Here is a 17,137-nt window from a genome sequence, read left to right as displayed (position 1 = left end):
TTCGGATTTCCTTCTTTCTTTTCTTTTGGGTTCTTGAAGAAAAAGTTTATACATTTTTTTCTCTCTCCTCTAATGAGGATTAGGCTTAGATTAGGAGGTTCTTTCTCTAGTTTAGGAGTAGTTTTAGAGAGAGAAAGTTTGGGATTTCAATGGAGATTTGAGAGCTTGAAGAAGCAATTTTGTGGATTCTCTTCTCATCTATTCAATGAGCTTTTCTAACTTTCTCTCACCTTTATTGCTTTGTTTAATTCTTGTTTTTTCTTAATTCTTTGTTTATAAGAGTAGATAATTAGTTTACTTATTTGATTCTTGCTTTAATTCTAGTTTTTCCTTGTTTTCCTTCATTATGTTTGCTTAGATTTTGTTTTAGGGAAATGGATGAAGGTTGTGTTGACGAATTGAGTGATTGATTGTGATTAGTATGCAATTGATTCTTGATTATTGTGTGTGGATGATGCTTACATTGATTAGAATCTTTTTAGCTAATTGATTCTAGGTTTTTAATTGTGCTTTCAATCAATTGTGCGGAAGTGAGTTGATTGAGAGTCTAGATTCTTCCATGCTTATGCTAGGCTAGTTGCATTGGAGTGAATTAGCTTAGTAGGATAATTAGCATGCTTAATTGCGCGGGAGTGAGTTGAATGTGTTGATCGTTCCTAATTGAGATCATGATCATCTAATTGCAATTTGTTATTGAATTCATTAGTGTAATTGGATTACCCTTTCCCTAGTATCTTTTTAATTGCTTTAAGTAGTGTTTTAGTTGTTTCTCTCTCTCTCACAACCTTTCTACTAGTTTAATTAGCTTAAATTAATGCACTTAGTCCTTGTGGTTCGACCCTAGCTTGCCACTATCTTATGTAAACTTGATAGAGTAAGATTAGGAATATAAATTGTTAATTTGATTTAGGATAGTAGACACGACCTATTATCCGGCGATCAATAAGCTTATATTGTAAATCTATTAATGATTATATAGTTGTGGTACAACATAAAAGCTTTGTTGTTGATTACTTGATTTAAATAGCAGGTAATTGGAAATGAAGAGAAAGCTAACTATCTTTATAATTCTGTATATAAAAATGAAAATTTGATTTTAAAATGGAAAATATACCTGAATTTTTTGACTTATACTTCACTCGTTCTGTAAATCCAAAGTTAGGTCTATTGAAGGCTCAGAAATTTGTCCGTAATATCAATTAGAAACCTGAATCGGAAAAAAATTGAGAGCGAAATATCACAATTTAAGAATGTTCGTTAGGGTTCGAAATTTGATCAATAAAAGATCAATTGCAGCCTGAGAAATATATATCAGAGGAAGCAAAACTCTATGAGAGATCATCCCAACAACAATCTTCTTGTGATTTGAGGTTAATTTGGTCTTAAATTTGGTAGTTTGTTTGAAGAGAGAGGAGAGAGAATAATACAAAGTATTGGGGATAATGAGTTTATTAATGGCACGTGTGAGAATTTCTAATTTACTGTACATCCGGAGCACTCAAAAACTTTTGTTAGACTATATACTTATATATTGTTAATATTTATTAGTCTAGTCTTGCGGATATTAAAAAGAAAAGAGGGTTAAAGGTACAAATAACTATCTCCAAAATCTACTCCGTATACATAGCATATAAAAATAAAAAATAAAAATAAAAAATCAACACACGGTCACGAGCTTGGCTAGGTTCTACACCATGTTTATATACACCAATTAAAAAAAATGTGTTGTTTAAATGATCTTAAATTAAGTTTTTAATATTGTTAAAATATATATATATATATATATATATATATATATATATATATATATATATATATATAATAAATTTTTTATTTTTTTTTCTTTTTGGTAATCATCACTTTGAGATTCTGCCTAATTTTACTTAGGATCGGAGCTGAATTTACTAAGCAACAAATAAAATGATAAACCTCATGTGCATACAAACCATACTTTATATGTAATCCGGTTATTCTTTCTAGCTTAAAAGCCATAAATGTAAATCATATATACTGCAAAATACATTCTATCATTCTCATTTTTCACAACGAACTAACTAAAAGATAAAGCTATATCAATTATTTAAATATTAATCTTAAAGACTTAATCTTTATTTTAATCACACTCATTCACTCTATAAATACCCCTTAAGCTTCCTTCCAAATATCACACAACACATCCACGCAAAAGAGGAAAAAATAGAAAAAAAAAAAAAACCCTCGTTCACAAACCAAAAAGAATGAAGATAATCCTTGCATTTCTCCTAACTCTTTTGGTTGCATAGTCTGCATTTGCCCTTGAACAAAAGCAGACTCAAGCTGCAAATCCTGAATGGGGGTTCGGCTGGCCTCGGTTTGGTTTCCCTGGGTTTAAGTTCCCAATTCCTGGTGCACCAAGTTCTAGTCCTGGGTTCCCTGCACTCCCACACCCTGGCCCCGGGTTTAAGTTCCCATCCCCTGGTGCACCAAGCGCTGGTCCTGGATTCCCTTCATTTCCATTCCCACACCCTGGCCCCGGGTTTAAGTTCCCATTTCCTGGTGCACCAAGCTCCGGTCCTGGCCTCCCTTCATTTCCATTCCCACACCCTGGCCCCGGGTTTAAGTTCCCATTTCCTGGTGCACCAAGCTCTGGTCCTCTCCCTTCGTTTCCATTCCCACACCCCGGCCCCGGGTTTAAGTTCCCATTTCCTGGTGCACCAAGCTCTGGTCCTCTCCCTTCGTTTCCATTCCCACACCCCGGCCCCGGGTTTAAGTTCCCATTTCCCAGTGCACCAAGCTTTGGTCCCGGCTTCCCATCATTTCCATTCCCACACCCTAAATTCCCCATCTTCCCATGGCCCGGTGCACCAAGTTCTAGTCCCGGCTTCCCTTCATTCCCACCAACCTCTACGGATGATGCGACCGAGGCGGTTTCCTTGAAGAATCTACAAGAACTTTTTAAGAAAAACAAGATTTCTTTCAATGCTCAATTTTGCTCAGGGCTTGAGAAAATCCAGGATTCACTTGTTCAGGCTCTAGTTAATGCTGAGTGCACTAGTGCTACTCGTTCAACTCATGGTCATTAAGTAATGATTAGTATTTAATTAATTTAGATTTATTAGTGAGATTTGAATAAGTTGGTGTTAATACTACGACTCGTAGTACTATTAATTAGTAAGTTTGAAATAGTTACGTACCTCTTTGAGGCATGTCGTCCTTAGTAGTAGTTCTTAAGGTTGCTTGTTTATTATTAAGAGCTATTTATTAGCATTATGATGATTTTTTTGTTTCTTTTAGTATGATGTTATTTCTTATTAGTATTGTTTTGTTTACAGATTAATTAAGTTTCATTTATTCTTTAACCTCGAAATGATTTTTCTCGGCATTGCTAATACCACTACAAACAAACTTAAAACATATATTTTGACTTTCTAAATTATTATTTTTTAATTATGAAATGGAGGTAGTATTTACATTTAACATAACTTTTCATGAATATAATGACCATTAAGAGACTTTATTTATACTATACCATGATTTATGAGATGATTAAAGTTATACTCTCAAATTTAGACTAATGTAATTAGCTTTAATTAATAAATAAGGTACTATTAACTCCCAAACATATCCAAAATCAATTTCAATAAATTTAATTGAGTTTATAAGTTAAGTTTAAATAAGTTTTAGTAAGTTAAACCACATTCCCGCTTAACAAATCTACTCTATATAAAGTAAATTTGAAGCGAAAATGGAGCCATCACCTTTTTCCCCTAGAAATATAGATGGAGTAATTATGGTTAGTGTACCTTAAGTGGTTATTTTATACACAATACGCCTTATATATGGCTTGCTCTCTTCATATAAAATAAAAGTGTTCTTGTCTAATATTATTAATTTCTAACCTAGTCCGGTATGATAAATTGGATATTATATTAATCTTTTCACACATTTATATATTTATTTTTTATTTTTATTTTTTTTGACAGGAAAAGAATATTATCATTAATAAATAGCCATACGGTATTTACAATAATAATACAGATTTGTAAATAAACCACAGATGTAGAGAAAATAACATAACTTTTACAATCAAAATCATAACTATTTTGCATATCGGGCATAGCTCACACTCCACCGCTTCAAACTTGACGCGAGCAGTTGCATCTTTCCAAGTAGCGACCTTTACAATCTACGCTGATGTTTTGATCGTAGATTTGATGACGAACCCTAAACCCATATGAATCCAAATCACCTTTTCAATTATTATTAAAACCCTAAAAATAATATTTTCATCCATAGATGAGAATCAAAATCCCAAAAAATTGGAAAAAACCCAAAAAAATTGGGACAGACTCTCACAAATGGCGAGAACAAAACAAATCAAAACAAAGCAAATAACCAATAACAAATAAGCAAATTAAATCAAGAAAAATGATAAGAAATAGTCAAATTTCTGAATAAATTAGACTATTTCCGGCCTAAACGGTCAAGAAAATTAAAACCCTAAAGAGAGAGAAGCTAGGAGAGAAAAGCTACTGAGTATTAACATCAACAAAATTTATATATTCATTTTTTCTTATAATATAAGTTTGACATTATCTTAATGTTTGTTTTATTATAGACTAAGGCCTTGTTCCCTACAAAAAAAAAAAAAAAAAAAAAAAAAAAAAAAAAAAAAAAAAAAAAAAAATAGACTAAGGCCTTGTTCTGTCCAATTCATTTTTTGTTAAATTGAAATTATTTTATTGAACTACTCGGTCAGTGGTTAGTCAGTGTTATAGGGGTTAGCTGCACACTTAAATACACTGATTGATTTTTTTATTGAATTATTTTTCTTAAACTGAACTTGTTTACCTATATATAAAAACATAAGTTTCATGTACTCCGTAATATATATTCTTGAATTAGTCTTTATATATGTTTTTATTATAATAATCTTCTATACTTTTTACTATCATACAAGAGATATAAATATGGATATTTGAAATTAAGCATCTACTATAGTTATCATTTTAGGAATTATCACCTTCAATTTTTTTTATATTACCTTTAAAAACATCTTTTCTAAGAGTTTGATTGGAATATAATTATGTGGAGTATCCAGGGTAGAATTTAGGTGGTTCATGGGAATCTTAGAAGTTAGGTATGATGAAAAAATAAATAAGATAATAGTTTTTTCCCTAAATTTTCGGCCAGCATTTAAAAATGTGAAAAATAAATAATTTTTTAATAATTAAAAAATTAATAAAAATCTATCTTTAATTATTTTATTTTTATTATTTGACGGAATCTTTAACTAGTTAATAAAATACAATTGGTTCAGAAAAAGTTAATAAATACAAAAAGTATAGTTTAATTTAGATAATTTTTGAAATTAAATACTCAACGGCATCTTGATTCGAAAAATCGTTTGGCGCCATATTCAAATAAAGAAGTTAATTTACTATACCTTGCCAAAAAAAAAAAGAGTTAATTTACTATACTACCATTTTATGAAATAATTATTAAATAAAATACTTAAAAAAATTATCAAATTACGGGGTATTATAGTCATTATTATACCCCCTCCGTGTTTTAATAAGTTTTACACTTTGACAACATATATAGTTTTAGGCAATTTAATTGACTTAAATAAAATAAGAGATAAGTAGGATAGTTGGAGTATTATAAAATTTAGGCAATTTAATTAACTTAAATAAAATAAGAGATAAGTGGGATAGTTGGAGTATTATAAAATTGTAAAATAAAGATAGTAGGGTTAATAATTTATGGAAAAGAAATGAATGTGAGAGGAAAGAAATTAAAAAAAAAAAACAGTTGTGGGTTTAGGTCGAGACCATGAGAGGAGAGATATATACTTTTAAAATATAAATTTTTGCCAAAACAAGAAGTGTAACACTTATTAAAACACGGCCGCATTTGGTAAGTGTAACACTTAATAAAAACACGAAGGGAGTATGTGTTCTTTAATAAATTAAACTTATTGATTTTTACAGTTAAAATTTTATTCTATTGATCCTCTCTTTGTTTTTTTTTTAAAAGTGTTACACTTATTAAATAATAGGTTAATTACGTGCGATGCACAGTTTTAGCAATAAAAATTTTGCTTTTATGTGCGTAACATAAATAATTTAAGAAAAAACATAATAAATAATTATTATCTTATTAGATAAATTGAGCTAAATTTAAAAAATATGAAGTTAAATATTCTAGTTAACTTCATAATTAATATACATATACATATATATATATATACATATATATATATATGAAATGTTAGCATCATATCAATTAGTGGTTTTTTTTCATCATAAAAAGTTTGAAGAATCAATAGAGTTCAAAATTCAAACTCATAAACTCACTAATAAACTATAAGGAAAAAAAAAATCTATATAGGAGCAACCAAGGAAAGAAGGAAAACAAAAGAGACCAATCACCATTTTTTTATTTTTTTTTTTATTTTTACCTCCATAAGAAATTGTTTAGTCAGTAAAAAGTTTGTGAGAAATGTATAACTAATTTACCTTTTTCAAATATTAGATTTATCTTTTGGTGGGAATTTTTTTAATATCATTTATAACTTTTGGTGGGAATTTTTTTAATAAGAAGTCAACACATGGCAATGGTGATGTCAGTGGTAATTACTTTAGTATTAGTTATAAATGGCTGTATTTTTTAAACTGTTACACTTATATTTTTTGGTCAAAAAAAAAATATATATATACATATATATATATATTGTTTCGGGGTTTTCTGATGTCCTGCGGGAGAGTTACAATACCGAGACTGGAACCGGACGCCTGTACCTGCAAAACAACAGAGAATCCTGGTGGTGGGAGCTCCGCCTCCAACGGTCAAGTTAGTACTTGATTAAGGAGTAATTAATGCGGAAATTAAAGTGATTGGGTCTCTCTAGGTGAGAGTGTTTAATGTGAGTTTTTAGCGTAATCAGCCTGTAACTCTGTGTGTAATCTCTGTGTTTTTTCGTAATCCCCCCTTAATGAGGATTAAGGGAGGTATTTATAACCTTGGGAAACGTGCCAATCCTAGGTTTAGGTTAACCTAGGGCTGATTGGGCTTCCCTCGGTAGTTGGGCCTGGGTGGCCGGTTTCTCCATTAGGCATGGAGTATGCCACGTGTCATGACATAATAGGTCCAAGGTGGACGAATAAGCGTGTGCCACGTGGCATGCCCTGACAGTTCCATCTGGGGGACACTTGGCAGGACCTGATTGGCCCACGTGGCGCATTCCGATTGGTGGGAGCAAAATCCCGTAATCATTTGCCCCTCACAGGTGGCACGTGATTGGTCACGTGTTACCTGTGACAGGTGTCGCACTGTAACAGGCGACGGCCTGCTACAGGTGTCAGTCGGCGAAAGGCCGAGAGATTTTCCCGCCCAAATTTTTTGAATTCTGAAAGTGACCCTTCGCCTTCTCACTTCGCCTATATAAGGGAGAGTAGTCTTGAGTCATTTTCACACTTGAGAACTTTGTGAGAGAACATTCGGACCCCTGAACTTGCTCTGACATTTTGGACCTTTTCTGCCTACCGCCTGTTCTGACAAGCCGACTGCACAGGATTTTCAGAACTTCATCAACCGTCACTCGTTCAGGTAACTGTCGGTTCTCTTACTCTTAATTTTATTTTTTACTTTTTTGAAATGGCACCACGGAAGCACACGACACGACCTAGGTTAGTGATCAGCCGGTCACCGGGGACGGCTGAATCTAGGACTAGGAGTGCCGCCTGCCCTTTTCTGGACCTATCTTTGCCCTTTATACAAAGTCCGACTGTATTTGTGTCTATGCAGAGCAGGATGGCCAGAACAAAAAAGACTGCTAGGATCTCAAATTCAGACGGCTCCTCCCACAGGGTGCCGATTAGTGAAACATCTAACCAGGCGCCAGATGTGGAAGTGAAACAAGGCGGCCTGAAAGCCGGCAATTCTGAGGGAGAAGTCATAGTGACCCCTTCCCATTTAACAGTTAACAATTCTGCTCCTTTTCAAAGAGAGGAGGCGGGCCCCTCCGGGAGAGGGGAGGAGTCGTCCTCTTCGGACTCGTCAGAGGGCGATTCCGAGTCTAGCTCTTCTGGCCATGCTTCTCTGGACACAGAAGAGAAAAACAGCCGCCTGCAAGAGGCGAGGCTTTCTCACGCAGTTGAGAAGGGGGACAATTTGGCGGAGCCATCCGCCTCTTACCGAGAGCAAAATACCCCCTACTACTGCACGGTACCTCGGGGCCGGATCACAGTCATGCAAGAGAAAGTGGAGAACTTTATCGCAAACCACAAAATGGGCCCCGACTTTTTAGTGTTCGTGCCGGATCCAGAAGACACAGTCGTCTGGCCGGCTGGTACCAGTTATGATAGCGCCTGCTTTGGCTGCTACGAGGCGGCCATCAAGGCTGGGCTGCGCTTCCCATTACATCCGGTTGTTCAGCGGATCTTGGATGGGTATGAGTTGGGGTTATGGCAGTTAGCCCCAAACTCCTGGGTCAACGTACTCGGCTATGTGGCCGGGTGCGAACTGCACGGGGTGGAGCCGAGCTTCGAGGCTTTCGCCCATATGAACTATCTCAGCCGGACCCCTAGGGCAGGCGGTACCGGCTGGTATCAATTGACAAGCCACAGGGGCTACCTCATGACGAGAGGTAAAGCAAACAAGTGGAAGGACTGGCGGAGCACCTTCCTCATCATTGAGAGTTCAGACACTGAGCTAAACAAGCGCTTCAATAGGTGGAACAGGAATCCGCCCCTTCTTGCAGGCGGCCGTAGCATGCCGCCTGTTCCCCCAAGGCTAAGAAAGAGATCCTTGATAAAGGACTCTTTAAAGTAGAGTCGAGGGTCGACTCTACTTCAGGGGTACGAGAGCAAGTACCCCTGCACTGCGTCCCGAGCTTCAAATGGCTCTACGACGAGTACTTTTTGGCCGCCTGTGGCCTTAGCAGTCGGTGCTCAAGAGGTAGTCGGCCTGTCGAATACTCTGTTGTTCCAAACATTTCTTGTTATGACTTTTATTAACTTTGCTGTTTGTTTTTGCAGCTGACGCCATGAGCAAAATTACCGCCTCCAAGACTGCGGCGGCCATGTTGCGGGCCTCCATCATGCAACAAGCTTCAACCGACTCCCCCAAGAAGGGGGCACCCTTGGTGAGCTCCGAAACTTTCACCCTCTTTTTGGAGTTGTGTTTATGCATATACTGACTTTTTTCTTCTTTTTTAGACGGGTGCTCCAAGAGCTTCATCTTCCCAACAGCCGGACCCCAAGGCCCGGAGGACGACTGTTGCGAGCTCTCCTGGTTCTGCCAGGAAACAGGTGGCGGCTGAGAAACAACCGGCCACTTCTTCTAAAACTCCAACTGGGCCGCCTAGAAGTATGAAGTTGTCCTTGTAAATTTTAGACTTGCTCCCTTTTTTACTAGGTCTAATCCGTTTGTTTATGCTTGATGCAGCCGGCCCTCAGGAGCCTGACTTGGTAGAGGTGGCCAAGTCTATGATCAGGGCAGTTCCTCCAGCTGAAAGGGAGGCGGTCAGGGGTGTCGGCACCCTTGACCTAGACGGGATTGCAGGGGTCCTTGCTGAGGTATACTTAGCATATTTTTTAGTATTTGAATTCCAGGACGCCTGTTTTCTTTTTGTTTGGAAACTGACGCCTGTTCCTTTGTACTTAGGCCCTGCTCCGAGTGAACGGCCTTCGCAAGCCGCTTGACCGGAAGAACAAAGAGGTAAAGGCTGCAAAAGCTATGGCCGCCTCTGACTGTGATAAGGCAATGTTTCAAATTGCCCAAAATGAAGTTCTGACCATTGATATTCTTTATTATCAGGCGCAGGCTACCGCCGCTGTTCGGGCTCAGTTAGAGGCGGCCCAGAAGAGGAATGGCGAGCTGGAGGCGACCATCACCAATCTCAAGGCCGAGCTGAAACCTCTTCGCCTAAAGATGTACTCATACGAAGCCTTGGAGAAATCCTTGGCCAACGTAAAGGAACGCCTGGTGACCCAGGAGAAGAGTCTTACTCAGGAGCTCTCGGAAAAGGCCGAGCAAGAGAAGAAAGAGCTGGTCCGGGAGATGATGGAAGACTCTGCTCAAATCCAGCGCATGACTTGGGGCCGCCTCTTCCCCAATGCCGACTTTGCCTCATGGGAAAAAACGTACCGCCAGTGTTCTGATACATATAATCAAGAGATCCTGGCGGCTGCTGAGGAAGAGGCGTTGGAGGAAGCGTTGGAGGAGGAGGAGCCGGTAGTGGCGCTTGTGCCGCTTGGGGGTAATGCATCAAAAAAGGATGCAGCTGAAGCCGAGTCCAGCAAGAAGAGTGCTGACCAGGCGGCAGCTGCTAATATTGAAGATCTTCCCCCTTCTTAAGCTTTATGTATTCTTTCTACGGCCTGCGTGCCGTTTGTTTTGTAATTACCCGGCCAGGGGGCCGGGGCTCTGAATATTTTGCCGGTCTTTAATGACCGGCTTCTTTTTAATGAATTTTTGTTTTGATTCAAATTTGTCTAAGTATTGAATATTCTAATATCCAATTGTTCACTAGACCGACTGTTTTACATGGCCGATAGTTGCAGACAGGTACGGATAGTTAGTCACGCCGCCTATGCTCCTGGACGACTGGTTGTCTGTTTCCAGGATAGACGATCAGTCGGCCATTTATCCAATCGGTATTCGAACTATTTTAAAGACTGGATCCTTTTTAGGCAGGCGGTCCTGTCATTTGTAAATTTAACCAAGTAGGAAAGTGGTCTGACCAAGTGAACATGATTGTTACTTAGTTGCCAAGGAACTGAGTAGTAGAGGTATCAAGCGGTGGGTACCGGTTGTCCCCCTTTATTCGCCAATGTTTGTTGGCTTTTAACTCATAAGTTGTTAACCTAGCAGGAGTAGTGGTTGAGAGCCCCTGTTTGCGAAAAACAGGCGGACGACTCATACCTTTTAGGCTCCATACTAAGTTTGAGGGAGTGACTATGAGTTAACTTTGGAGTTACTCAATCGCCGTCACTCCTGCTTGAGTAGTAAAGGTACCAGGCGGCGGAGGCCGGCTGAACCTTTTGATTCGCCAATGTTTGTTGGCTATTAACTCAAGAGGTTACCTAGTAGGAATAGGGGTTTGAGTGCCGCTGTTTGCCAAAAAACAGGCGGTCTACTCAAACCTTTTAAGTTCCATACCAAGTTTGAGGGAGTGACTATGAGTTAACGTTGGTGTTACTCAGTCGCCGTCACTCTTGCTTGAGAAGTAGAGGTACCAGGCGGCGGAGGCCGGCTAGATCCCTTGTTTCGCCAATGTTTGTTGGCTATTAACTCAAGAGGTACCCCCTGCATTTATCCCAAGTAATACAGGCGGTCATCTGACTCAGATGTCAACTGCTACCACTGGTTTGGTTAGTGATAGAGTTATCCTTGTCTCAAAAACGGCTACGTGGTTGCCCTTGGGGGCAGTCGTATAGGTGTCGTGTAATTAGTTTATAGAGCAATGTTCCACCCAAAAGGGAGCTGCTCTCTGCGACGAATTTCATCCGGAGGGATGCCGCCGGACGCCTACTATGATGTTGGGACAGGTCGTATTAGTTTGGAAGATTTGATCAGTTGGCTTGGCGCCTGGTCTGATCATTCGGCCTGTGGCCTTGATTTGTTCTTTGTGAACGAAGGTGCTAAGTAAAAGGAGGGTAGCCGCCTGTTAGGCACAGGGTCGGCCAGGCCCTAATCTTTTTAGCTAAGTTTTAGGGGGGTGGCTATGTGTTTGGAACCAGTCGGCCATCTTCTTATGGAGAGTAGCCGACTATATGTCCAGACGACATGCCCCTATTGTGAGTAAAATACTCAATGGAGAGTAGCCGACTGTAAAGGTACAGACGGCATGCCCCTCTGAAGATAGAGTGAAATACTCAATGGAGAGTAGCCGACTGTAAAGGTACAGACGACATGCCCCTCTTAAATAAAAATTAAACATGGAGAGTAGCCGACTGTTTTTCAGCAGGCATGCCCCTCTTAGTACAAAATTGATCATTAAGTGCAAACTTTTATTAAGTAGCCCTTGACTATTTACATCATTCAAAATAAATATTTCTTAAGATTGTCTACATTCCAAGTTCGAGGCAACGGTCGTCCGTCTGGTGTTTCCAGACGGTAGGTACCGTCCCTGACCTCTTCACAGATTAGGTAGGGTCCTTCCCAGTTGGGAGTTAGTTTGCCAGACTCATTAGCCCTACCAACTGCTTCCATTTTTCTAAGTACAAAGTCCCCCACTTTGAGTGGACGCCTGTGTACTTTTTTGTTGTATGATCTAGTCATTCTCAGGCGGTAAATTTCATGGCGCAAGACAGCATTGCCCCTCCTTTCAGGAAGTGAATCTAATGCCAGGCGCATGGCTTCCCAGTTTGCCTCTTCGTCATATAGCATTACTCGAAGAGTCGGCTCGTAGTGTTCTATAAGAAGAACAGCTTCCGCAACATAAGTTAGGAGGAATGGAGTTTCTCCAGTCGCCCCTTTTTCAGTCGTCCTAATGGCCCAGAGAACATGTGGTAATTCATCCGCCCATAGGCCGTCTGCTCGTTCAATCTTTTTCTTGAGACCGTCTGAGATGATTTTATTAAAGGCTTCTACCTGGTCGTTTGCTTGTGGACGGCCGACAGATGCAAAGTAGTGTGCAATTCCTTGGTCACCCAACCAGCTTTTGAGAACAGGCGTCTCAAATTGGGGACCATTATCAAAAACCATAGACATGGGAACCCCGAACCGAGTGATGACATTTTTTCAAATGAATGAAATTACATCCTTCGTCTTGATTCCCTTTACAGCCTCCGCCTCTACCCATTTAGTGAAGTAGTCGACGGCAACAAGTATGTACCTCCTTCCGCCTGTAGCAGGCGTATATGGACCCAGAATATCCATGCCCCACTTAGCAAACGGTAGTGGGCTATGAATGGTAGTGAGGTCAGTAGCCGGACGGTGAATTAGCTTGCCAAACCTTTGGCACTTGTCACATTTTTTCACCATCTCCATTGCATCTGCTTCTAAAGTAGGCCAAAAGTAGCCCTGCCGCCTTGCTCGTTGAGCAAGCGTCCTACCGCCTATATGAGAAGCACAGTAACCAAAGTGAAGATCGTCTAGTATCTCTCGTCCCTTTTCTGGAGTAACACACTTTAAGAAGGGTTGAAGGTACCCTTTTTTGTGAAGTTCTCCCTTTATTATTTCAAAACTGGTGGCTTGTTTTTTCAGTGCTGCCGCCTGTTGATGATCATCCGGCAGTGTACCGTTTGTCAGATATGCCCTGATTGAATCCATCCAGGTTGAGCTTCTGTCTAGGATTCCAATAGGGTCTTCCTCGATGCTTCTCTTCTCCATTACTTCCCAAAAAACAGTTCGAGGTGTATCAGAGGAGGCGGATGATGCTAATTTTGACAGTGCATCCGCCTGGTTGTTTTCTGATCTCGACACTTGGATCAGATGGAAATCCTCAAGGGAGCCGACTGCTTGTCGTACCGCCTGTAAATACTTGATCATGGCCGGATGGGTTGCTTCGTATTCGCCATTGTACTGACTCACTATCAATTGTGAATCGGAACAGGCGCCTATTTTTCTTGCCCCTGCCGCCTTGCACATGCGGATCCCGGCTAGTAAAGCTTCATATTCTGCCTCATTGTTTGAGGCCTGAAAACTGAAGCGTAAAGCATACTCGTACCTGTCGCCCTCTGGCGACTGACATATGACGCCTGCTCCACAACCATTTGAAGTAGAGCTTCCGTCCACATATACCTTCCAGACTTGGTCTGGAACTTGAGAGTCAGGAGGACGAGTCATCTCAACAATAAAGTCAGCAAAGGCTTGCCCCTTCACTGCTTTTCTAGGCTCGAAAGTAACTTCGAGGCTCTGTATTTCTATGGCCCATTTGATCATTCGGCCTGACGACTCCATGATGGTCAGTGGCCGCTTGATAGGTTGGTCTGTATACACGACGACTGCATGTGCCAAAAAGTAGGGCTTCAATTTTTTAACAGCCATGAAGAGTGCAAGACCAAATTTCTCCACTAGGGGATACCTCAACTCGGCATTTTTCAGTACATGACTGACAAAGTAGACCGGGAGCTGACAACCGTCTCTTTCAGCAAGGAGAACAGCGCTTAACGCATGATCAGAGACGGCCAGGTACATGTAGAGTACTTCTTTGGGCAAAGGGCTGACCAGCCTCGGCAAGGAATGCAAGTGAACTTTCAATTTCTGGAAGGCGACCTCAGCATCCGGCCCCCATTCAAACCTTGCCTTCTTCTTAATTGCCTGGAAAAAGTATAAGCATTTGTCGCCTGATCGGCTTAGAAATCTTCCCAAGGCCGCCAGACAACCTGTTAACTTCTGAACCTCTCGGATGGTACGAGGCGACTGCATGTCAATGACTGCCTGCACCTTCTCAGGGTTCGCCTCTATTCCTCTCTGATTGATAAGGAATCCGAGAAATTTCCCAGACTCAACTCCAAATACACATTTCTTGGGATTGAGCATGACATGGTGCCGCCTGAGTGTGGCGAAAGTTTCTCGGAGGTCCGACAGATGATCTTTCTGAAGTTTAGTCTTGACAATCATATCATCAATGTATGCCTCGACGTTTCTCCCAATCTGATCAAAGAACACAGTGTTTATCATTTGCTGGAAGGTAGCCGGGGCATTCTTAAGACCAAACGGCATGACCGTGTAACAGTATAACCCCTGATCAGTGACGAAGGTCGTCTTCTCCTGATCTTTTTTCCACAAAGGAATTTGATGGAAACCAGAGTAGGCGTCCATAAAGCTCATCAAAGCATGGCCGGCTGTTGAGTCGACCAGGTTATCAATTTTAGGCAGAGGGTAACTGTCATTGGGGCACGCCTTGTTTAAGTCTGTGTAGTCTACACACATTCGCCAGGTGCCATTCGGCTTTTTAACAAGCACCACATTTGCAACCCAGTCTGGGAAGTAACATTGCCGAATGAACCCTGCATCAAGTAATTTTTTAACTTCGGCGGCTGCCGCCTGACTTCTTTCTTCGCCATGGTTCCGTTTCTTCTGCCGTACCGGCTTCTTTTTTGGATCCACGACCAGTTTATGTACCGCTAGATCAGGACTAATGCCTGGAATTTCATGGACTTCAAATGCAAAGATGTCCTTGTATTCTTTCAATAGTTTGTGAAAGTCGTCACCAAGGTCTCTCAAAGCAGTCGTCCCAACTTTGACTGTTCGATCAGGACGTGAGTCGTCTAAGATCAGGTCCGTATGCTCACCAGCCGGCTGAGGGCGGAACTCATCCGACCGCTCCTCTGCCAATGATTGCTATTTTCTTTCTTTTCTTGCGGCCCCTGTCTGGGATGCCTTTCTCTTCTTGCCGCCTGCTTCTTGAACAGGCGCACTCTCCTTGACATTGTCAAGGTCTTGTTTTTCACCACTTGACCCAGTGGCCATAATAGTGGGCTTGACATCCGAGAGATAGAACTCTCGGGCCATCCTCTGATCTCCCCTTAGGGAGCCGACTGTTCCCTTATCCCTCTCAAACTTGAGCAACATAAGAGATGGGATTATAACAGCCTTGGAATTATTCAGGGTTAGTCGTCCCAGAATCATGTTGTAAGCCGAGAGTTCTTCTACCACCAGGAACCGAACTACCATGTGTCGTCCTTCCCCTTTTTCGCCCAGGCGGATGGGTAAATCAACTCGTCCCAGTGGGTGGACTCCTCCTCCTCCAAACCCTACTAAAGGGTGGGAGGCCGGATGTATGCAATCAGTCTGATATTTTAGTTTCGACAAACATTTGCTACTGATGAGATCTGAGGAGCTTCCGGTATCTATGAGGATTCGGCCAACTCTCTGGTTGGCCACTTTACATTCAATAACGATAGGGTCGTCATGCGGCCCTCTTACCCCTCCTAGATCTTCTTTAGTGATGACAATCTCAGGAAATGAATATTTGGACGGCCGTTCTTGGTGAACGGAATTTACATCTAACCGTCTGATATTGGCTTTGTTGCCCCTAATAGTGGGGCCGCCTCCTGAGAAGCCGCCTGCAATGCTGTAGACGACTGCATCATCTGTATCGAAGCTGTCGTCCTGTTGTTTCTTTTTGGCCGACTGCTTTTTTGAGGAAGTGTTCCCCGTAGATTTCTTGACATACGTGTCAAGATCACCTTGCTCAGCCAGGCGGTCCAGATACCGCATGAGACTGATGCAGTCATTGGTGTGATGACCAACATCATCATGATAAGCACAGAATTTATCTTGGTTCCGGTTGTTTGCAGAACCCTTCATGGGGACCGGCTTCTCCATTGAGATCCGTCCCTTGATTTCTTTTAGGATAAACTGGTTATCCTTGTTAAACGCATACTTTGGGGAGTATGGTTTGAATTCTTTTTTCTTTTTCTGGGCCGGCTGTTTAGAGGAATCAGCCGCCCAGACCTCTTTCCTTTTCTCGTCTTTGTTGGACGACTGCTTCTGTCGTCCTTCTTTTTTGTCGGACCTTTTACCGTCCGTTTGTCTTCCCGTACTACAAAGATCAGTCGCCTGTATATAGGCTTCCGCTTCAATCAAGGCCTCTTGAAGAGTCGCCACCCTCTTTCGGACCAAGTCAAATTTGAAGGTCGACCCGTCCTTGAGACCTCTGAAAATGTCAGTATAGGCTACCTCATCCGGTAACCCTTGAATCTGTATTCTCATCAGGTTAAAACGCCTGATGTAAGAACGAAGCCCCTCCTTCTCGCCCTGCTGAATTGTTCCTAAATCAAGGGTCGTCTTCTTTGCAGGGATGTTCATGGCGAAGTTGGAGGTGAATAAGTAAGCAAGCGTCCTGAAGTTATTTACACAACCAGTCGGCAGGTTGCCGAACCATTGTTGTGCGATTCCTTTGAGAGTCGCTGGGAAACACTTGCACCAGGTGGGATCATCCAACCCTTGAAGGTACATCAGGTTGGTGAAGGCCATAAGATGGTCTTCTGGGTTAGTAGTGCCGTCATAGGCGCCTACTAATACATTTTTCACTTTGGCCGGCTGAGCGGCTTCAGTAATTTCCTTGGAGAAGGCCGACGGCTGTTCACCAAGTCTAAGCAACCGTAGCTGCCAGTCCATAGGTTGGACATTTTTTTGCTGCATGTCCACCAAACGGAGGTGGCTGCAAAAAATACTGTTGTTGCGGCACAAACGGTAA

At 41.2% G+C, this 17,137-nt stretch overlaps 1 protein-coding gene across 1 annotated transcript; it reads right to left on the bottom strand.

Annotated features, from left to right (window-relative positions):
* Nucleotides 1-2,311: 2,311 nt before the first annotated feature.
* LOC110738502 (myosin heavy chain IB-like) lies at nt 2,312-2,824 on the bottom strand. Its single transcript, XM_021918912.1, has one exon. The coding sequence runs from the start codon at nt 2,822-2,824 to the stop codon at nt 2,312-2,314; it is 513 nt and encodes a 170-aa protein (XP_021774604.1).
* Nucleotides 2,825-17,137: the final 14,313 nt, after the last annotated feature.

This window comes from Chenopodium quinoa, unplaced genomic scaffold (genome assembly GCF_001683475.1).
Source record: "Chenopodium quinoa cultivar QQ74 unplaced genomic scaffold, ASM168347v1, whole genome shotgun sequence".
Taxonomy (NCBI): Eukaryota; Viridiplantae; Streptophyta; class Magnoliopsida; order Caryophyllales; family Amaranthaceae; genus Chenopodium; species Chenopodium quinoa.
The sequence above is the reverse complement of the archived record's forward strand: the minus strand, read 5'-3'. Positions and strand labels throughout refer to the sequence as shown.